Raw genomic sequence first — 23610 nt, 5'->3', positions numbered from 1 at the left:
AACAAAACACAAGATTTTCTTTTCTTAAATCATATCTTCAATAAAACAGAAAAAAGATTTCTTTATACAAAATTATATTTGATAACTCAATGTATCTAAACATTAAAAGCTATGTACTAATAAAAAAAGAGAATAGAGGAATATTGTTAAAATAGCCATTATACAATTTAACTCACTACAAAATAAATATGTATTTAATATATCCTGTTCTAAAAGTCAATGAGCCCTACTGGTGTAGTGCTATTAACCTAAAGGCTATTGTTGTTGTTGTTGTGTACCACTGGGTCAGAACTGATTCATAGCTAACCCTATAGCAGGTTTTTGGAGGCAATAATCTCATGGGAGAAGAATGCCCATCTTTTTCCCATGGAGCAGCTAGATTTGAACTGTGTGCCTTAGGCATTGCAGCACTGCTTCTTAATACTGGCCATCAGAGCTCCCCACCAAAATGTCAGTGATTCAAATCCACCAATCACTCCAGAGGAGACAGAAGGCAATTTGCGCTCCTAGGAAGATCTATAGTTTTGGAAAACCAAAGGAAGAATTCCATGAGCTGGAACTGGATTTTGTTTGGTTCTGAAAGCCAACTGTGACATACAACAAAGCAGCTGAGTATATAAACATGGTTTACCTATGATAAATTTAGAGACAGTTCTTTAAGAGTGGTGTTACAGTCCTAGTACAAATTTGGAACTATTATCAAAATCACCATGAGATATTGGATGCTCTAGGTAGGTAGTGTCTGGAGACCAAGGATGCTAAACATCCAGATGAAAGCAAACAGTACAGAGTATACCAAGGGCTTTTCTATTAAGAAGAATCCTAGCGGCATAGTGTGTTACATGTCAGAATGTTAGGCTGAAAGGTCAGTGGTTTGTTCTACCAGTTGCTCATAGGAGAAGATGAGGCACTCTCCTCCTTTAAGGATCTGCATTCATTAAAACCTAATGGATGGTCACCATGAGTCAGAAGAATCATTTCAAAGGCAGCAGGTTTCTGGTTGGTTCTATTAAAAAAACTGCTTTGGAATAGTACTTTTCAAACAGTATGCACATAGAACAGCTAGAAAAAGTATTAAAATATAGATTCTGACTCAGAGCCTAATGATGTTGTTATATCACCGTATCTACTCAACTAATAGCAACCTATGTACAATAGATGAAACTTTGCCTGACCCAGTGCATTCCTCACAATCTTCACTATAATTCAGCCTATTGTTGTGGTCACTGTATCAATACATTGTACTGAGAGCCTCCCTCTACTTCTCTATCTTTCCAAGCACAAAGTCCCCTTCCAAGGACTGGTCCCTTCTGATAACATGCTCTAAATATGTGAGGCAAAGGCTCACCATCTTTGCCTCTAAGAAGCCTCCTGACTGCACTTCTTCTGCGGCAGATTTCTTTTGGCAGTCCATAGTATAGTCAGTCGTCTTCAACACTATAATTCAAAGGCATTAATTCTACTTCAGTATTCCTAATTCATTATCCAACTTTCACATGTATATGAAACAACTGACAATATCATAACTTGGGTCAAGTGCACATTAGTCTTTAAAATGACATTCTTATTCTTTGGGAGCACTAGTGGCAGTCTACAGGGAGTTGCACTGCTAACTCAAAAGCTGCAACTCTCTGGAAGTTCAAATCCACAAACAGTTTCGTGGAAGATGGGCAAACTCCCATGAAATGTGCAGTCTCGGAGACTCAAAAGAGGTTCAGCTATGAATTGGTTCCAATTTAGTAAGCTTTTGTTTTTGTGTATTTTGGCAGTATACTTTCCCAAGACAACACATGTTGTGATTGCAACTTCTATGGGTGTTGATCCAAATGAAATGACATCTATGACAATTTCAATCTTTTTGTCATTTATCATGTTGTTGTTTATTGATGTAGTTGTGAACTGTATTTTTTCCCTGATGTTGAGGTGTAATCTAAACTGAAGGCTATAAATGTTGATATTCACTGAGTACTTCAACTCTTCTTCGCTTTTAGCAAGGAAGACTGTGCGGTCTGCATGTTGCAGGCTGTTAACGAGCACTGAAGGCTGTTAATGAGTAGTCCTCCAATCCTGATGCCATAATCTTCTTTAGAGTCTAGCTTCTTAGATTATTTCTTAGCATGAAGACTGAATGTTGGTGGTGGTGTGTGCCACTGACTCTACTGCTGCTGTAGGAACAACGGATCTGAATCATGTCCTATCCTGCTCTATCCTCAATCTTCTATATGCTTGACTACACTGTTACAGGCATTGTGCCCATCAACTTGCTAAGGGTCTGTTTCTTTTTCTTTGACCCTCCACCTTTCCCAATAAGATGTCTTTTTTTCAAGCACTGAGCTCCCAATGACATGTCCGAAGTATGTGTAGTTTTCTGACTCTAAAGAACACCCAAATTGCACTTCCTCTAAGACAGACTTGTTCCTTTGGCAAGTCATGGAATATTCAGTATTCTTTGCCAACACCAAGATTTGAAAGATACCAACTCTTCCTCAATCACCCTTTTTCAATGTTCAACTTTTTTTAAAATTAATTTTAATGAAAGTTTACAGAGACTTAGGGTTTCCAGTCATTCATTGTACTTTTCTCCCTGCCTCCCCCCCCTCCCCCACAATTCACTTTTCTCCTTGATAAGTAAAACAAAAACTCTTTCACTGCTATGCAATTCCTTCCCCCAAGTCCACCCACTGTGCAGCCTTCATTCTGGACTCCTGTCATGACAATAATATCTAATCATATACCCCTTTTAAACAGTTCTCTCCCTCATATGTTGCAATGCAGTATTAATCATTCCTCCCCTTCTTCTCTGTCTTCCCTCAACCTCAATGTCAGTCCTGTTTTACAGTAGTGGCCCTATGCAATATTTGTCCTTTTGTGACTGAGATATTTCACTCAGCATAATGTCCTCCAGGGTCATCCACTTTGCGTAATATTTCATGAGTCCCTTGTTTTTCAGTGCTGCATAGTATTCTATTGTGTGAATATACAAGAGCTTCTCTATCCATTCATTTGTTGATGGGCACTTAGGTTGTCTCCAGCTCTTTGCTACTGTGAACAAAGCCGCAATAAACATGGGTGTGCATATATCTGCTTGGGTGGCAGTTATGGCTTCTTTATGGTAAATTCCCAGAAGTCTAATGGGTCAAATGGTATTTCTATTTGCAACCTTTTGAGAAAGTGCCGAACATACAGCCTTCCAAAGTGGATGCACCATTTTACACTCCTACCAACAGTGAATAAGGGTTCCATTTCTCCACAACCTTGCCAGCATTTATTGTTTGCTGTTCTGTTAAATTTTGCTATTCTTACTGGGGGATGAGATGATACCTCACAGTTGTTTTGATTTTCATCTCTCTTAGAACTAGGGATTTTGAACATTTCTTCATGTGTTTGTCGGCCATCTGAAAGTCTTCTTTGGTGAAGTGTCTGTTCATATCCTGTGCCCATTTTTCAACTGGGTTATTTACCTTTATCTTGTTGTGGTGTTCTAGTATTTTATAAATTTTAGATATAAGTCCCTTGTCTGACATGTCATTACCAAATATTTTTTCCCAATCTGCAGATGTGCATAAGGATTTGATTCGTAGTAGGTCCCATTCATCTATTTTATCCTCTCCCGGTTGTAGATTTTGCAGGATGCTTGGAAGACTGTTTATGTTGTGATTTAGGACTTCTACGGTTCTTCCAAGCTTTTCTTTAATGAAGTTTATAGTCCTTGGTTTTAGTCCTAGGTCCATAATCCACTTTGAGTTGGTTTTTGTTTATAGAGTGAGGTGTGGATCTTGCTTGAGTTTTCTAGATAGTTTTCCAATTTTGCCAACACCATGTGTTAAAAAGACTGTTGTTTTCCTACTTGACTTATTTCATCTCCTTGTCAAAAATCAGTTGACCATAGGTAGATGGGCTGATTTCTGGATTTTCAATTCTATTCTATTGATCTATGTGTCTTTCATTGTAGCAGGACCAAGCTGTCTTGACCACCACAGCAATGTAGTAGGATTTGAAATCATAGAGTGAGATGCCTCCTATCTTATTTCTCTTTTTAAGAAGTGCTTTGCTTATTCGGGGCCTCTTTCCATTCCAACTGAAATTGGAGTAGCCTTTTCCATCTAGCTGAAGAAAGGAATAGTTATTTGCATTGGGTTTGTGTTGAATGTGTAAACTGTCTTTGGTAGTACTGTCTCAATGATCAACTTTTAGATGCCTAAGAAACAGGCAAAAAATACTCTGGCTTGGATAGGGTGCACCTTAGTCTTTCAACTGATATCAATACTCTTGAGCCCTTTGGAGAAGCTTCTGATAGATTTTCCCAATGAATGCAACATGTCTTTTGATTTCTTGACTGCTATTTAGAAAGGTGAAAGGCAGAGGGTCAGTAAGCGATGAAGATACTCAATGAGATGCATTAGCACAGTGACTGTAACAATGAGCTCAAGTATAACAGAGATGGTGACGATGGCATAGGACAGAGCAAGGTTCTAACCCATCGTTCATGGGATTACTACGCACTGTAGTTGATGTCCTCTATCACAAAAGGGAGCTGTGGTGACCTAGTGGGTAAGGAGTTACACTACAAATCCAAAGACAGATGGTTCAAATCCACCAATCCTCCCATGCAATTTACAGCCTTTAAAAATTTGCTGGCCAGCTAGCTGCATCATGATAGAGGATGAAAAGACCAAGAATGTTAACAGCTTCAGCTTACTTGGCTCCATAATCAACACTCTTGGTACTAGCAGGCAAGAAATTAAAAGATGCATTGCATTGGGAAAATCTGCTGCCAAAGACCTCTCCAGAGTACTGAAGAGCAACGATGTCAGCCTAGAGACCAAGGTATGCCTGATCCAGGCCATGGTATTCACAATTACTTGCTATGCACCAGAAAGCTGGACAATGACTAAAGATGACAGAAGAAGAATCGATACCTTTGAGCAGTGGTGCTGGAAAAGAGTACTGAATATACTCTGGCCTGCTAAGAGAACAAATGGCTTTGTCCTAGAAAGGGTGAAACCAGGCTGTTCCTTGGAAGCAAAGAGCTTGAAGTTTCATCTGACATACTCTGGACATGTTGCAAGGAGGGACCAGTCATCATGCTTGGAACGGTGGAGGGACAGCACAAGAGAAGAAGACACTGTTTGAGATGGATTGATTCAATGACTAGAGTAATAGGGGTTGGCATGTCAGAGAAAATGAAGTTGGCTCAAGATAGAGCAAGGAACAGAGTTGTTTTATATAGGGTTGCTATGAGTCACAAGCAACTCAATGGTACATAATAACAAAAACATGCTGCACAACCAGCAAGAGCATATAGCAACAACACTACCATAGGTGTTTATTGTGGATCCAAGTAAAATGAAATCCTTGATACCTTCAACTTTTTCTATATCAAAATGCTGCCTACTGGTCCAGTGATGAGAATTTTTGTTTTCTTGATGTTGAGATGTAATCCATATTGAAGGCTATACAGTCTTTGATTTGCTGTATTAAGTGCTTCAAGTCTTCCTCATTTTCTGCAAATAAAGTTGCATCATCTGTAAAACTCAAGTTGTGGTGAGTTTCAATCTTGATGACACATTCCTCTTCATAAACTCAGTTTTTTAAACAACTTGCTGACACATGTCTTTTTTTAAACCATGTAATTCTGTTCCTTTGCTCTGTTTGAAAAACTGTTTCTTGGTCATGTGCAGGTTTCACATGAGCACAATTAAATGTTCTGAAATCCTCATTCTTCTCAATATTATTAATAATTTATAATCCACACAATGCCTTTCTGTAGTCAGTAAATCACAAATAAACATACTTCTGTATCCTCTGCTTTCAGCCAAGATTCATCTGATGGCTTCTTTTGAAACCAGTTTGAATTTCTTACAGTCCTTGTCAATGTACTCCTCAAGTCTTTTTTTTTCCTCTCTCTCTCTATGCTGTCGACCCAGATCCGACTGGCACAGGAGGAGATTGCCCTTCCTTCTTCAGCAGAGCATCTGGTGGATCCAAACCACAGGCCTTCAGGATTACAGCACAGTGTCTTGCCACTAGGCCACCAGAGCTCCCTTTCCTCCAGTTAGTTTTAAATTATCTTCACCAAGGTTGTACTTGCTTGTGATATTAATGATTACAGCCTAGGAAAGCCTACAGACGCAGTTCTACACTGTCACATGACGTAACTATGAGCTGGAATAGACTCAATAGGAGGCAGTGAAAAAAGTTTGAAAAAATACTTTTGTGCATTGGTAATGGTAGCATTCAGAGAAGCAATGCAAAGTTTTCTAAATGATATTGTATTTAATCGTATGTAATTCATATTTAGCCTTGTCTTGTCTTTCATACATACAATAGAATTCCAAACACTAAAATTCCTGATATCCCAAAGATTACATATATACTTGTAGTTATCTACATCAGATAGAAACATAGTCTACTTTGTAATCAATTAAGAGAATAAGATCATTCCTTACCTGATGGTCAGAGAGAGAAAGCTGGTCCTCAGGTAAACCTGTCTGTGGCAGGAGATGAGGTTTGAATATAGAGTTGTGGTTCACTAAAGTTACTTCTCCAGCATCCATCCTCATTCTATCAGAAATATCATCTGGAAAAAGAACACAGATCCCTCTAGTCACAGAATTCTTTCATAACTTTTTCCTAACAAGATTCCCAAAGAACAACACTACAGTTAAATAAAACCCTTCTTTCACAACTACTGGTTCATATATCCTTACTAAATGACAAAAACTGGCTCATTTGGAAGTGACTTAAGATGACAGACCAGACCTTTAAAAATCTGGGTATTAAAACTATTTACTTCAAAGTTTTAAGAATAATCACACTCCCCTTAAAGAAGTATTAAATGTCACTGGTAACATAAGGCATGCACCAGCAACTCAAGGCACCAGCACTGCTGCTGGTCAGCTAAGACACGAGGGAGCAACCACTCATAAAAGTTTTGTGGGCAATGTGAGATGTCTCATTTGCAGAACTATCATAATTTACCTTTAATATTTTGTTATGCTTTGGTCACCAAAATATCTGTTGTAGGTTATTGCTGTATACTCTATGGACTTAGTTGCAGCAATGATATAAGTCAGTTTCCAAATTAGTGGCAACTGATCTTTGGTGTGGGATGCATCTAGATTCCACACAAAATGAGCTTATAGGGAGCATTGGATTTGTATTATTGAAGACTTTTTTTTCTTTTCTCTTCTTTTGCTGATCCCATAGTTTACCAAAAAAGAAAGAATAAATAAAAGGCAAGAGTCTTAATGAAAACTTCTAAAAAGAATGTTCCTAATTTAAGTAAGTTATTTTAATATACATACTAATTTTTAAAAAAATTTAAAAAAGCTACATGAGGGAGTGGAGCAGGGCTAGTGGAAGCCTCAAGATAGAGTAAAGCAGCAGCAACAAGGCAGAACAGCATCACAGAAGTGACTGGAGGCCTGAGTCACCCTATCTGGGAGTTGCTGTGGGGGTGGGGGGAGTGAGGGTAAGGGAAGTGCTTAAACAAGGCAGGGATCAGAAGGGAAGGGGCAGAAGTGGAAGCTGGAGGAAGTAGATGTTGGCACAGCAGGACAGGAAGCAGAATCAATCACAGGTGCCAAAATGGAGGTTCAGAGAATCAGCACTTAACTGGCTACTTTGAAGTGTATCTCATCTGCTCTTCTGGGTAAAATGTTTCCCTGCCAGATATTGTTCTAAGTTGAACATCTAAATTAAGGCAAGGAGAAGGATTGGCCATCCACTCTCTAAGCAACAGGCTTTTGAAACCCTATGCACAATAAAGCACACTTTAAACTAGCAGGTAGGGCAACTGAGGTTCAGCCTTCTGGTTGGCAAACACAGAGGAGGAGGAATAGTTGCAACCAGATACTAGCTATTGAAATGTGGAATGTGAGAAGTATGAACATAGATAAACTGGGTACTTTTAAGAAAGAAATGGAATGCATAAATATTAACAAACTACAAATCAGCAAAATGAGATGATTTGCATGGGACATTTTGAATCAGATTATCATATCATCTATTACTCTGGAGATAAAAAGGTGAGGGGAAAAGTAGGGTCACCCTCATAGTTAAAAAGACCATTTCCAGATACATCTTGAAATAAACGTCAATGACAAGAAAATATCCATTCTCATACAAGGAGCACCTGTCATTACCGTCACCAGTCAAATATATGTACCAACAACCAGAGCCAGAGGAGGAAACAGATGATTCCTTCCAACTTTTGCAGTCAGAAATCGATCGAACATGCAGTCAGGATGCACTAATAATAATGGGTGACTGGAATGAAGGAGGAGGATTAGTAGTCAGAAAACATGAGCTGGTGACAGAAAACACACTGGAGATAAAATGATAGAATTCTGTACAGTCAGCAACTTACTGATTGCAAATACCTCTTATAAGAAATATAAATGGCAATTGTATACATGGATCTCAACTGATGATCTGCACAGGAATCACTGACATTTGTGGAAAGAATTGTTGGAGAAGCTCAATTATCAGCTGTGAAAACTAGGCCAGGTGCTGACTGTGTAACAGACCATCAAATACTCATAATGCAAGTTCAAACTATAGCTAAAGAAAATGAAATTAAATCCACAAGAACCAAAATCTGATCTTGAGTCTATCCCACCTGAATTAAAAAACATCTCAGGAACAGATTTAAGGCCTTGAATACTAATGAGTAAAGACAGAAGAGTTGCAGGAGGGTATCCAGAATATTATCTATGAAGAAAGCAAAAGGTCATTACAAAGACAAAGGAGGAAGAAAAGACCTGTCGGAAGAGACTCTGAATATTGCACTAGAGCACCTAGAAGCCAAAGTGAAGTAGTATAATGAAATGTGCTAAGAGCTAGAGTCGGAAAATCAAAAGGGCCAAACTCGTTTAGCACTTCTTAAGTTGAAGAACAAATTCAAACACTTAAGGATATTATGGGCATAATACTGAATGATCCAGGAAGTATCGAAATAAAATGGAAGGAGTAAACAGAGTCTTTGCACCAAAAATAACTGGCCAACATAGAAGTATTTCATGAAACAACTTGTATTCAAGAGGCAATGGTGAAGAAGGAGGAAGTTCAAGATGCTCTGAAGGAAATGGTAAAAAATAAGGCCCCAGGAATGGATGGCATGCCAACCGACATATTTCAACCAACCAATCCAGCCCTGGAAGTGCTCACCAGACTGTGCCAAGAAACCTGGAGGACAGTTACCTGGACAACTGACCAAAAAAGAGCCTTATTAATTCCCATTCCAAGTAAAGGTTATCCCACAGAGTGTGGAAATTATCAAACAATATAACTAATATCATATAAAAGCAAAATTCCAAAGACTTTACAAAAAGTGATGGAACAAAACATGGTTGTGCACATATCTGCTTGGGTGGCAGTTCTGGTTTCTTTAGGGTATATTCCCAGTAGTGGAACTGCTGGGTCAAGTGGTATTTCTAACTTTTTAAGAAAGCGCCATACTGCCTTCCATAGTGGTTGCACCATTTTACACTCCCACCAACAGTGATTAAGGGTTCCAGTTTCTCCACAACCTCGCATTTGTTGTTTGCTGCTCTGTTAAATTTTGTTATTCTTACTGGGGTGTGATGATATCTCATAGCTGTTTTGCCATCTTCTTTTGATGCTTCCTGGATCATTCAATATTCTGCCCATAGCATATTTAAATACTGCAACTCAAGGCTTAACTAAATCTGTTCTTCAGCTTAAGAAATGCCAAGCAAGTCCATACCTTTTGATTTTCTAATTCCAACTTTTGCACATTTCATTATATTTGCATTATCTTCTAAGCTGCCCCCTGAAATATGTTCAGCTCAACTTTCTGATTTCTTGCCTTTCCTTTGACTTGTTATTCTAATGCAATACTGAGTCTCTTCTGACATCCATCTCAGTCTTCTTCCTGTCTCTTAGAAACAACTTTTTGCATTCTTCATGCATGACATTCTTGATATCTTCCCACAGCACATCTCATCTTAATTCATTAATGTTCAATGCCTCAAATCTGTTCTCGTGCAAGCAAAACTTGCTTAAGATTATCCAAAAAGGACTAGAATAATACAATGACAGGTGACTACCAAAAAAGAAAAACTAAGTTTAGAAGAGATCATGGCACTAGGGATGTCAATGACCATGTCAAATGGATCTTGGCTGAAAGCAGAGTACTAGAATGTCTAATTGTGCTGTTGAATGTAGTCTTCAATATGGACTGAAGCTCAACATCAAGAAAACAAAGATTCTCACCACTGAGCCAATTGGCAGCATCATAATAATAGAGAAGAGACTGAAGTTGTTAACAATTTCATCTTGCTCATATCCACAATCAACACTCTTGGCACTGTTAGTCAGGAAATCAAAAGACAAGTTGCTTTTGGGAAACTCTGCTGTCAGGGACCTCTCCGAGTGCTCAGGGGCAAGAATGGCAGTCTAGAGACTAAGGTGCACCTAATCCAAGCCATGGTCTTCTCAGTTACTTGCTGTGCATCTGATCGCTGGACAATGACTAAGGATGAGAGAGGAATAATCAAGGCCTTGAGTTGTGGTGCTGAGAAGAGCACTGAACACACTGTGGACTGCCAAAAAAACCAAACAAATCTGTCCTAGACAGGGTGAAACCAGGTTGTTCCTTGGAGGCAAGGATTGTGAAGTTCTATCTCACATGCTTTGGGCAAGTTACTAGGAGAAGGACGTCATTCTCAGCAAGGTGGAGGAGGTTGCTGTGATGCTGAACCTTGTGCCATTGGGGTGTCAAATATGGTTACCCACGGTGGACAGTGTTTGATGGAGCTCCCAGTTTAAGACAGGTTTGGAAGCAGGAGTGGCATCCACTTCCTAAACAACATTCATCTGGAAACTCTGTGAACTTTGAGAAATGACAATAGTTATAGAAAGGCTTTAAGTCTTTTGTTCATAGGGTCACTCTGAGTTGTGCTCAACTTGATGGCAAACAACAACAAACAAAAGATCATAATTAAGAATTCCTTTAAACTATATTAAAAACATTAGGGAAATCCATTCTCATACTTCAGTTTAATTAATCAGAATAATTAACAGGATTAAACAACTACTTCATTGTAAGCCTTACCCATGTCAGGTCTTCTCACATCACTGACTTCAGTAAAACGCAAAGTCCTATAAAAGAAGGTAGAAAACAAAATATTATGTATTGAAATATCCACTTCATATAAAATAGTAAATCACTGAGTTATGATAACTGTGTATGTTCTTAGTGGATTAAAATACAAGGTGGTAAGAATGGCTTGATTAGAAAAGACTGAAAACCACAACCAATCTGGGGTAGTTTCAAAGACTTCTGCAGTCTGTGCTGTACTACACCGCAATTCTAACTATCCACAGAATCACTGATTATGAAAGAGAGAAGATACTTTTGAGATCCAAGCACTGACATTATGTGGTTTACAATGTAACACAGATGATGTTGACAATCTTGAAACTATAACCAAGAAATTCATCCTAATCCACCAACTACTCAGCAGGAAAAAGATGTGCAATCTTCTCTTCATGTAATTTACAGTTTCTGAAAATTTACTGGATGACCAGCTATGAGTTGATGCCAACTCAACAGCACACAATAACAACAAGCTAAACTACTGAATAAACAAATGGTAGATGCTGTGGTAGTTCTATTAAGACTTTTCCTCCAAATACCTTATCAGCAAAGTATACAAAGCTTCTGATTTGAGCACAAGCAATACTTAGTAGTTCTAATTTTTTTCCCCCTATCATCAACTGCTATAAACCCAAGCCCTTGCACCTATGTTATTTTCTTCTCTGAAGTGCTTGAAAACAGGTTAACAAACATACTCTTTGTATACAAGCTTCCTGGCAGATACCCAGGTGAGGTAAAGAAGATGGTCATAGTCACTATTATATGTACTTAGGAGGTACTCTGGTGGCCTAGTGGTAAGGAATTGCACTGTCAACCTAAAGGTAAGTGGTTTGAATCCATAATCTGTTCTGCAGGAGAGAAAAAGATGGACAATCTCTTCCTATGCTATTTATTGCCTCTGAAAACCTGCTGGAGAGTCAGCTATGGGTCAGTTGCAACTCGACAGTACATAAATATATAATCATATTATATTTTTTTAAAAGACTGAGCACTTTCTTTACTACCTAGTAATACCTTTCACTGTATTCAGGGTACTGGATGATCACTCTAACAAACATATTTTATAATCACAACAACAAAGGAAATACTCAAAAGAAAGAGGAATTCTGGTGGTTTAGTGATAAGAAGTTGCACTCCCAATCCAAAGGTACACGATTTGAATCCACTAGCTGGTCCACAGGAGAATGATGAGTAATTCCCTTCCATGGGATTTACTGACTCTGAAAACCCTATTCACTGGCACTTAACACCACCAAAGTAATCATCTATCTTTGCTGGAGAGAATTCCCAAAGAATTTAAGCCTTAGATTTAGGATTCAAATATAATTTCTAGTTGCTCAATTTCAAAAGAAGCTTTTATTTGAAAACTTTGTAGGTTATTCTTTCTTCTTTAATAATTTCCTATGCTCCAGATTAAAGGAGAAAATCATATAAATAAACAGTAGCATTTTCACAGTTTATTTTCACAAGCCACTTTGTACTTATTATCACACTGATCTTTTATTTGCTAAATGTCAATTTAAAAAAACCTGCATTTTAAAAGCTGAACACAGAAATTCCTTAAGACTTAGCTATTCCACTGCTTGGAATATATCCTGAGAGAATGAGAACTGAAGCACAAACGGAGACTTGTACACCAGTGTTTAGAGCATTATTCACCAGCAAGAACATGGAAACAGCTCAAATGTCCAACCACAAAAGAATAGAATGAGAAATTACGGTACATTTACATGATAGAATACTAGGCAACACAGAGGAGCAATGATTTTTGTAAATTACTACCTAACTTGGGAGGGACTGAAAAGCATTATGCTCCGTGAACTCAGCCCCGTAAGGACAAATATTGTATATTGTAGAATGAGACTGGGGGTTGTTACTGATAGTTATAAAATTTGATGGGTGGGTGGGTGAAGGAAATAGGAAAGATCTGGTGTGAAAACAATGTATATGAACTTTGTAAATAGAACAGTATAAAAACACAACAATATGATGTGTAAGAATGACTGTAAGAATCACAATGGGAAAGTGTTAAACACTATGTATATGAATTTTGTATGCAAACCAATATAAAGTAAAATTTTTAAAAAGAAAAAAAATACCCTACATTTTGCTACCATGAAAGTGAAGGGGGAAGTAAGCTAAAAACTTTAAAAAGTTTTAGAGACTATGTCCAAAGAGGTTAAATATCTTTGCTAAAATTATACAGATAAAGCAGAATGGACAAGATTTCTGGTATCCTGACTCCCAGGTAAGGTACTGTGCTTTCAACAAATTATCAGAGTTTTACACACTGGCAAGATGAAAATTATCCCTAATTAACCCAGGGAAAACTGTATTAATTCCTATTTTCAACTCATTATAGTCCAACATACACACTTTAAAACAAACATATCCATCTTCTTCAGTGTACGTATGGTATTTTCTTATTTTTAATTTGCAATTACATTAGGAGAAAGGATATTTTACACCCAAATTCTCAATGAAATGCTGGGTATGGAATCTTTAGTGACATCAATAGCAACATTCATGATCTTGTTGGTATCTGAGAAATGAAGATTGAGTCAGAATTTAGGAGATTCCACAATTTGTAGCCTACAGTTTTGACTTGTCATGTTTTGTACCACAAAATTAACTTGCAAGCATAAGAATTTCATTTCTTTTTAAGAAAATTCTAATAATTTTCATTACCTAAGGGCTCATGTACAGCAGGGATGATAAGGATGGTGCAGGACAAGACAGAGTTCAAAGAGTTGCTATGAGTCGTGGTCGATTCAATGGCACCTAACACAACCACAACACAATGGTCTTTTAATTCACTTACAAAAAAGTAAGCAATTATAGGCATTCAGGTGAAGCCAAGTTAAGCAACATGAACTTTTAAATTAAAAAGGCAAAGTCTTGACAGTAACATAGTATGGTAAAACATTTGCTAGCTTACATCCATGCATAAGTGATTCTGACAGAGAATGTTGAGGACTGATGAAGTTATATATTGAGGAAAACACCAACTGAGAAGCATTACACAATTAGCCTCATTTTGGACCAGGATATGATTAAGACAATTTATGACATGTGAAGGATGTAGAAATGAATCTCTCTACCTTGAGTAATGGGGGAGAGGTAATTATGAATGTGGCCCATTTACTATTATAGTCCTGAATATTTTTGTTTACCATACTTTTAAAGGTAATCTCTCCCAATTAGACTCTAACATCTTAAAGGTAAGGACTAAGTACTTTTACTTCTTGTCGAATAACCATTAACTTTGTGCCAACTATTTAGTATTTGCTGGTTACTGGGAAGAAACATAAGACCTGGTCTCTGCCACTGAGAAATTCACTGTCTAGTTGGGGAAACCAGATCCACAAACAGATGTTTATAGGAAGACAATAAAGGTGATAAAACTGGCAAGCAATAAGGAAATCCAAGGGAAGAAAAAATAAGATTTCAAAAGCAGTAATTAAGAGTTACATCACTTAAGCCTAAAGTGGTAGAACCTGTTTACTTACATCCACTCCTTCTAGAGTAACTCATGAAAAGTGTGTGTCAGGAATTAAATGGAATCAAGTAAAAAAAAAAAAAATGAATGAAGCCTCTCAAGATAAGAGACAAAAACTTCCTGAAAAAAACAAAAAAAAAAACAACAAAAACTGGAAGGGGCAAAAACTAAGGAAATCTCTAAACTAGAAAAAAGGTTAAGGCTCTCTGCTTAGAAACGTTTCAACTATCATGGCAATTGCAATTTTGAAATTCAGTGTAATCTATATTTCAACACGAGTCCTTAACATAAACTCTTTCTAGAAAACGAAGATGTAAAAGATACTGAGCTTTATTCCACCCAGAACAAACAATCAGATCAAAGACCTTGGACACATAGTTAAGTCTGTAAGGTTTTATAAAAATTTTGCCAGAATAAAATCACCATCCCCAAATAGTGTAATAAGAGTATCAAACGTGAAGTGAAAGGACTTTTAACAAGGCTGACCTGAAAGTGATAAAGTGGCAAGTTACAGCCAACAAGATAGTGAAACACTGCCGAGGCCCCGATAAACAGACCTGACCGAGACGAGAGAGAGGAGGCATACACCCAGCGATCACGTTAGGGTACACCAACAGAGGCTAACCAGGGGGTAACCAGGAGGTGATGAGCCAGGTAAGCAAACTGTGGGAGCTAAGGGGGGTTCACAAACTGGATAGCAGGATCCCAACGTCTCTTTCTGGCGGGAGCACCAGCGAGATCACATCTCAGGGAGAAACCAGTAAGAGAGTTTGAGAAATGCGGACATGAGACCCAGACATAGTCGGAAAGGATAATCCAGTTCTCAAGGAAAGTGGCAGCGAAGCTGGTTTGACAGGAAAACTGAGCTTCCTGTTGAAAAGCAGTTCTTCCTTAGGAGAAGCCTTGCCCTGGCGGGAAAGCCGAGGAACCTCGGCCAGCTCTTTCCCCACAAGTAGCATGGCCGAGCATCCAGACGGGGCCCTGTGGTACCGGCAAGGGGATAGGTGAGGGCAGCGACCTCTCCGCGGTCTAGTAGAAAGGAGCTTGAAGGAACGTCCTCAGAGAGCCTAACTAACGGCCGAACTGCGGCCGGCGGACAGGAGGGGGGGTGGTCCCGGGGGGGCGGGGCAGAGGGAAAGGTGCTGGATCCTCAGCGGTCCCCGCTCGCGACCAGTCCAACTCAGGCCAGTGGACTCGGTCCGGCACTGCCTCCCGGCCCAGGCTCCCTCCATCCTCACCCCTCCCCCAGCTTCCCGCCGCCACTCACCGAACCGGAACCGGCTGCTATGCGAAGGGGTTTCCGGTTAAGCGCGGAACGCAAAACCCGGGAACCGCCGCGAACCGGAAACGCTCTCACATCACCGGAAGAGCCGTTCGGTGGTTGTGGAGAAGGGCGGGGTGACATGGGACGAATGTGAGGGCGGTGGTCAAAGAGCAGAGTTGAGGACCTGCGGATCGTCTGCGCAGTGTGCTGAGAGCTGAGCAATCTGAAGCACTTCAAAGACTGTAGTCATAATATCCCACTTCCTTTTCAGTTTGGTTTTTTTGTTACTATTCTCAGACTACTGTTAGTGAGTCCTTTGTCCTTCGCTTTTCTGTGCTCCCTCAGTTTCTGAACCCTGCGCCATCTGGTTCCGCTTGACAGTTTTTGCTTATGCTTCGTTTCCATGGCATCTCGCTGTTTCCCTTTTACGGAAGAACCTGTGGCTTCCTTGACAGTTGGAGGCCTAAGAGCCAAGTTGGATCAGAGGCTACGATCTGCCTTGTTGAAAAATGACAGAATGTAGTGTTTGTAGGAGTTGTTGGAGATATTTTAGTGTAACAGGTTCAGAAAAAGTAATTTGCAAAAATGTATGCCAAATCTGGGACCAACTTGTTGTGGTCCTTTCCATTCTAAGTGAAGACAAGAAGTGGAAAGCAGCTTGTAGAGCCTTCCTGAAAAGGTGTCAGGAAAGTTATAGGAGACCCATTTTTATGGGGCTTGATAGAAAAAGTCCTAGTGGTCTAACATTTAAAGGACTAAATGGCCCAAGGGAAGAAATGTATGCCAAATCTGGGACCAACTTGTTGTGGTCCTTTCCATTCTAAGTGAAGACAAGAAGTGGAAAGCAGCTTGTAGAGCCTTCCTGAAAAGGTGTCAGGAAAGTTACAGGAGACCCATTTTTATGGGGCTTGATAGAAAAAGTCCTAGTGGTCTAACATTTAAAGGACTAAATGGCCCAAGGGAAGAAATGCCGTGTTTCTTCATTCAGATTGTTGACCAAGCCTCTTCAATTTAATTGGCCTCCACCAAGTCTTGCAGAGAAGTTTCTGAGTAATTGCTGCACACTCTGATAGGAGCTCAGGCTTGAATGAGAGGCCTCTGGTGGCAACACACTTCTAAATACTTCCTGCAGCTAGAAAAAGAGGATCTTTGATGAGTTCAGGGACACCTGTCCTGTCATATATCAGAGTAAATTCTTTTTCATCACCATATGCTAATAGATTTATACTGCTAGGTCTTTAGACCTAATTGAATTCTACAAACTTGATATATGCTAGTTTTGTCCATCTTAATCATCTTGTAGTCAGATCACTTGAATTAAACTTTGTCTATATTTCTAGGAGACAGCCATGCATAACGAGGAATTTCATCTGACATTTTTCATGTGTAAGATTCAATCTCGCCGGGTAGTCAGGACTCCACAGAGCACAGGTATTCTTGTCTCTTAACCAAACCACAGTGACAGGGAATGGGTTCTCCTGTAGAAAGTCTCAGTACAGCACTCACAACTTAGTTGTATTAAATACAGATTTAAGGGGTCAGATGACCATTCTCACTGTTATAAAATATTTGTCACTGATGACTTTTTCTTATTCAAGTATCTGTTGAGATTGTATGTGCGGTTAGGCACTAGGCAGATAGAGAAGACTTAAAGAGTTTAGTTGGAACAAATATTATAGCCCATGTTAATTTATTTCTCTGTCCTTTATGTATTATTTCAGCCTGTCTTGATCCTCTATGGGAATCCTTGTCAAAATCCAAGATAAAATATGCCTGAAAGAAAAAAATGACCTTCCCTGTGTAGATGAGAATGACATAGGATAGGGTAAAGTTAAGATCTGTTGTTTATAGGGTCACTACGAGTCATAGTTGACTCAATGGCACTTAGCAAAAACAATAGCAAGGAGTCTGTAGTGATTTGTATGGCTAACACAAAGGTGGCATCTCTCCGGCAGTTCGAATCCACCTGCAATTCCACAAAGATAGGCATTCTCCTCCTGTGTGATTTATAGCTTCTGAAAACCCACTGGAGGGTCAGATGAGTCTATTCTGACTCCACAGCAGTAAGTTGGACAAGGTATTTTCCCCCCTTCCACCTCAGTGTCAAAGTATCTTGTATGTGTATGGATTTCCTCCATTTATGTTCAGGCAGAAAGACAAACTTTCTTTTTTAGATAAGAGAGTTATCAAGAAGAATCGTAATTTCTCTATTTTTTTCACTGGATTTTTGGACATAAGATCGTAGATAGCAGGGAGACATAGGGAGAGTGAAAGGGAGTAAGAGACATTCTCTTCCTTGGTGCCTACCTTGAGGGTGACCTCAAGCTATTGCTTCCCAGCTGGGACAGTTTCAACCTCCAGCAAGCTCATCCAAAAGCTACCATCAGAGAAAGAAACTTCGAAACTTCTAGACACTGGGGATGATCCAGACACTATGGAAGGCATATCTGTTTTTAAAAAAGGTGAGGCATTTGAGAACACAGCAAAAAAAGTTTTGAGAAGAATACTGGAAAGTGAAAAGGTAATGCAGAGCATTATACATTCAAGTAGAATTGTGAAGGTTAAAGTACAAGTTAAAGTACAAAGACAAAAGTGTGTGCATATGTGTACAAGATCAGCTGGGTAACTGTAGTCAGAGGAACAATTCTCTATGAAGAATCACTCTAGTTAGCCAGTAATAAATAGTCTGCCTTGAGGACTCTGAACTACTAATCTGGTTTCTTTTACTACCAACATTTTGATATAAAAGAAATGTGAAAATTTTTAAAGGAATTACATTGTTGTTGTTGTTAAGTGTCACTGAATCAAGTACAACTCACAGCTACCCTAGGAACAAAAGATCCAAACCTTGTTCTATAATTAATCAACTTTTCTCCAATGTTCATAGAGTTTCCAAAGGCATGTTGTTTAGGAAGTGGATGCCTAAGTTATAGGTTTTTCAAAATATTACAAAATAACTAAATTATTAAAAATATTATAAAAATAATTCACCTTAGGAGTCCATTTAATAACTTTTCTTGTATATGGTCATGTTCAATTTGTAAGAAATGTATTTGAAGCTTTCTCAACAAATCTATCATTTTCTTCTCAAACTGAAATCTATCTATATTAGAAATGGTTCATTGCAAATGTATATTCAGTTCCCACAGTGTTGAATTCTCTACTAGAAATGATGTTGTTGTTGTTGAGTGCTGTTGAGTAGACTATGACTCGTAGTTACCTTAAGAGCAGCAGATAGGAAATGGGCTCTATCCTGTGCTGTCATCCTAGTCTCTTCCATGCTCAAGCCCATTGTTGTAGTCACCATGCCAATCCATCTTAATGAGGGTTTAGAAATGATAGAGTAAATATCTACCTCAATCAATCTTTCTATTCCTTATTACTAACTCAATAGTTTACAGTTTGGAAATAACTCAGAGATTATTTTTGTCTAAGCCTTTTATATTTCCAAAAGGAACTTGAGTCGAAAAAGGTTTTCCACAAGAAACTAATAGTGTCATTAGAATAATCACTTCCAGTACCTAGGAAACAAAGCAGCATTTATTTATCCGGAAGTCTTTCGAGCACTTATTAGTTGAAGTCATTCATTATTTGAAGTGCCAGCTTCAGTAGGGAATGGGGACATGATCCAGTTGCTTTCCTTGACCTTTCTTGCTCTCATTGCTGCTGCCAAGTCAGAACTGACTTATTAACCGACTCTCCATTGACCTCCTGTCCATTGTTGTTGTTAGGTGCCATCAAGTTGAGTACAACTCATAGCAACTCTATGAACAATAGATCTGAATCCAGTCCTATCATGTGCTATCTTCACAATCTCTGATACACTCAAGCCCACTGCTGCAGTCACTGTGTCAATCCACCCAGTTGAGAGTCTTTCTCTCTTTTGCTCTCCCTCTCCTTCCTGAGCATGATATCCCTCTCCAAGGAATAACTTGTCCTAGCAGCATGCCCAAAGTATGTGAGGAGATAACCTGTTACCATTTTTGCCTCCAAGGAAAACTCTGCTACACCTTCTCCAAGACATATCTGTTTGCTCTTTTGGCATTCCATGGGATATTCAGTACTTATCTCCAACACCACAGTTTAAAGAAGTCAATTTTCTGTCATTCTTATTCGCTGTCCAGCTCTCAACAGTATAGCAATTGATTGAAAAGACCATTGCCTGAATCAGGTGTACTGCAGTCCTCAAACTAAAGTTATTGCTCCTCAATAATTTGGAGAAGTCCCTGACTACAGACTTCCCCAGCGCAATACATCTCCTGATCTCCTGACTGCTGGTACCAAGTGTATTGATTGTGGATCCAAGAGAGATGAAGTTATTGACTGTTTCAATCTTTTCTACATTTATCATTATGTTGCCTATAGGTCCAGTATTAAGAATTTTTGTTTTCTTGACACTGAGATGCAATCATATTGAAATCTTCTGCAACAAGTGCTTCAAGCCTTCACTTTCAGAAAGCAAGGTCGTGTCATCTGCATAACAAGGGTTATTGATGAGTCTTTCTTTGATCTTGATGCCACATTTTTCTTCACAGAGTCCAGCTTCTTGAATGATTTGCTCAAGATACTGATTGAATAGGTATGGAGAGAGGATAAAACCCTGATACAAACCTTTCTTTATTTTACATTAATTCTTTTTGTTGTGGTGGTGGTGGTGGTTTTTTTGGGCTTTTTTAAATTAAATTTTATTAATTTTAAGGAACATTTACAGAGATTTTGGGTTTCCATTCATTCATTGTTGCACTATTATTAATTCTTAATGTAGTGTTTCCTAGTCTGTTCTCAGAACTACCTCTTGGTCTAAGTATAGGTTTCACATGAACACAATTAAGTGGTCTGGTATTCCCATTCTTCTCAGCATTAGCCATAATTTATTATGATCCACACAGTCAAATGACTTTGCATCATTAATAAAGCACAAATAGACTTTCTTCTGGTATTCTTTGCTTTCAGCCAGGATTCATCTGACATCAGCAATGATATCCCTGATGCCACAGCCTCTTCTAAATCCATCGCGAACTTATGGCAATTCCTTAGGAGCTTACAATCAAGGAGAAGGGATAATAGAAATAATGTGTAAGTTAAGAGTGTGATAATTTAGGTTCAGAAAGTTGACTTTCAAAAGAAGATGCCTGGGGAAGAGGTGGGCAGGGAGAAAAGTGCAACAATAAATGAATGGAAATCCAAAGTCTCTGTAAACTTTTATTAAAATCAATTAAAAAAAAAAAGATGCCCAGGAAATTCTGGTGACTTAATCTAGCAAGCTGCACTATAGCAACCCTATGTACAACAGAATGAAATTGTGCTAAATCTTGCACCATCATCACAATCTCCCCTCTGCCTATGCTCATTGCCACTCTGTCTCTCTAACAGCAGTTTATAGTTTTTATCCCCTTAATCAGACTTCCTTTGATCAGGCAAAAAAAGAAGGACAAGAACAAGAAATAAATTCATCTACCAGCATTGTCCTGTTTCTAGAATTTGTATGGATTATTTCTTATTTTCCTCCACCATCCTTGCTTTTAACAATCTCACTTTCCTCCATACCTACTGCCCCAGTCTTTCATTACTCTGAGGCACTTGTTCTTGTTTCTATGGTTTGAACTTTGCATTGTACCATGAACAAAATTTTTTGTTAAACTTCTAAGCACTGGGGCTTCAGGTACGAGTCACTAGAAAAAGGACATCAAGAATCTTCCTAATTGGCCCCAGTGGGACCTCCATTAAATTTTTTCCCCTCTATCTCTGCTTCCCTCCTTCATCTTTCTCCTCCTTTATTTCCTTCTTTCTATTATAAGAAATTTCTTCAGCAAGTAGAATGATAGGCCTTGTATTTGTCCCTGAAGATAAAATAGTAAACAAAAGAGGTGCATAGTCTTTACACATGAAGATTGTAGTTTCATAGGAAAGAAGACAATAATCATATAATCACACACAACTAGATAATTAGAAAGATGTTAGTGCAATGAAGGGAAAAATATGTAGTTAGAGTGTAAAACAGGAGGACTGATCTGTCTTGATAAGTCAGAAAAGCCTTCTAAGGAAAGTCTAAGGCCTAAGGAATGAGTTAGCCTGAGAGAGGGGGAAGAAGATCTTTCTGGGGGAAAGGGATAGTAGGTTCTGAAGGGAGAAGAAATTTGACCCATTAGAGGAATAGGGTGAGTCTATATGACTTGTGTAAGGAAGAGATGAACTTAAACTAGAACAACAAAAATGTGTAAGAGCCAAATCATGTACTGTCTTCCAAGCTTTGGTGACACTTTTGAGCTATGGGAATTCATTGAGGAGTTTTAAAGCAAAAGAATTATAAGACCAAATTTGTGTTTTGTACAAAAGATCACTCTGGTTACTGGGGGAATACTTGCAGCAGTCAAGAAATCAGGAGATTTCTCACACTGGGCAAATATGCTGTCAGGGACCTCTCCAGAATGCTGAGGTGCAATGATGTAAGTTTGAAGATTAAAGTGTGCCTGATTCAGACTATGGTCATCTCAATTAACTGTTATGCATCAAAGAGCTGAACGATGAGTAAGGATGAAGAATTGATGCCTTTGAGTTGTGGTGCTGGAGAAGAGTGTTTAATATCCTGTGGACTACCTAAAAAGCAAACAGATATTGGGAAAAGTGCAGCATGTGTTCCTTGGAAGCAAGGATGGTGAAGCTTTGTCTTTCATACTTTGGACATACAGCTAGAGGAGTCTATTACTGAGAAAGAGACATCATGCTTGGAAAGGTGGGTCAGCAAAGGAGAGAAAGACTACCAATGAGATGGATTGACACGATAACTAAAGCAGTGGGCTCCAATGTATCAGAGATAATGAGGATGGCACAGGATAGGGCAGGGTTCAGGCCTTCTTCATTGAGTTGCTATGAGTCATACTCTTCAACACTTGACAATGAGAACAACAGGGGCTGGAGAATAACAACAGTGGTCCTTTGCTATGGGAGAGTTGATAATGCCTCTGTTCACTCCATTCTTTACGTCTAGACAGCTAGAGAACAGCCTTAATTATCTAGTACAACTATAGCAGAGATACCACAATTGAATGGTTTTAACAAACAAATTTATTTTCTGACCATTTAGATGGCTAGATGTCCATATTCAGGGTGCGAACTCTAAGGATGGGCACTCTCGCTCTTTCTGTCAGTTCTAGTGGAAGGTTCTTGTTCCCTTCAGCATTTGTAGGCATGATGTTCTTTGGAGATTTCCATGTCTTGGTCTTCCTTGGTGTTAGGGAGTTTCCTAGAATTGGAGCCCAGGTCCCATAGGGCACACTCCTGGCAATTATTTCTTGGTGGGATTGAGGTCCTCCTCTCTGCTTCTTTCCCCCAACTTGCATCTCTAGTGAAATAGAAGTTATTATAGGCCATACCCTAGGGAAACTTTCCTTATATCTGATCATGGTTGTGTTCCACCCTTATTCCTCATGCAACTTTTTGGTTTATCAGGTCATGAGAGATCATTGCATAACACCTACATTATATCATTGTATACGTGGATTTTTGCAGGAACAATCCATGATAGAGCACTAGGGAGGTATTATTATCATCAAATAGTGTGTTTGGCGTGTGGGTGGGATCAACACTTTAACTAACGTTTACCCCCACAATAAGGGATTTATCTTTAACTGCCCCACAAATTGCTGTCTGTCAGATACTCCTCTAAATCTGAACATTCAGATTAAGACAGACTAGGAAGAAGGATTGGCCACCCACTTCTGA

At 38.9% G+C, this 23610-nt stretch overlaps 2 protein-coding genes across 2 annotated transcripts in view; one reads left to right on the top strand and one right to left on the bottom strand.

Annotated features, from left to right (window-relative positions):
* The window catches only part of SENP1 (SUMO1/sentrin specific peptidase 1), a 92969-nt gene extending 76940 nt beyond the window's left edge, over positions 1 to 16029 (bottom strand). The window contains exons 1-4 of the mRNA XM_006888226.1: positions 15892 to 16029; positions 15532 to 15653; positions 11081 to 11127; positions 6450 to 6580 (exon numbers count right to left, since the gene is read on the bottom strand). Of these exons, the coding sequence (XP_006888288.1) occupies positions 6450 to 6580; positions 11081 to 11127; positions 15532 to 15653; positions 15892 to 16029 (438 nt within the window). The remainder of the gene's footprint in view (positions 1 to 6449; positions 6581 to 11080; positions 11128 to 15531; positions 15654 to 15891) is intronic.
* A 1208-nt stretch (positions 16030 to 17237) lies between these two features.
* PFKM (phosphofructokinase, muscle) overlaps positions 17238 to 23610 on the top strand; it is a 52967-nt gene continuing 46594 nt past the window's right edge. The window contains exons 1-2 of the mRNA XM_006888155.1: positions 17238 to 17319; positions 18228 to 18350. Coding sequence (XP_006888217.1) covers positions 17238 to 17319; positions 18228 to 18350 — 205 coding nt within the window. The remainder of the gene's footprint in view (positions 17320 to 18227; positions 18351 to 23610) is intronic.

The sequence above is a fragment of the Elephantulus edwardii genome, unplaced genomic scaffold (genome assembly GCF_000299155.1).
Source record: "Elephantulus edwardii isolate Elephantulus edwardi_28Jun2011 unplaced genomic scaffold, EleEdw1.0 scaffold00065, whole genome shotgun sequence".
NCBI classification, from domain to species: domain Eukaryota; kingdom Metazoa; phylum Chordata; class Mammalia; order Macroscelidea; family Macroscelididae; genus Elephantulus; species Elephantulus edwardii.
The sequence above is the reverse complement of the archived record's forward strand: the minus strand, read 5'-3'. Positions and strand labels throughout refer to the sequence as shown.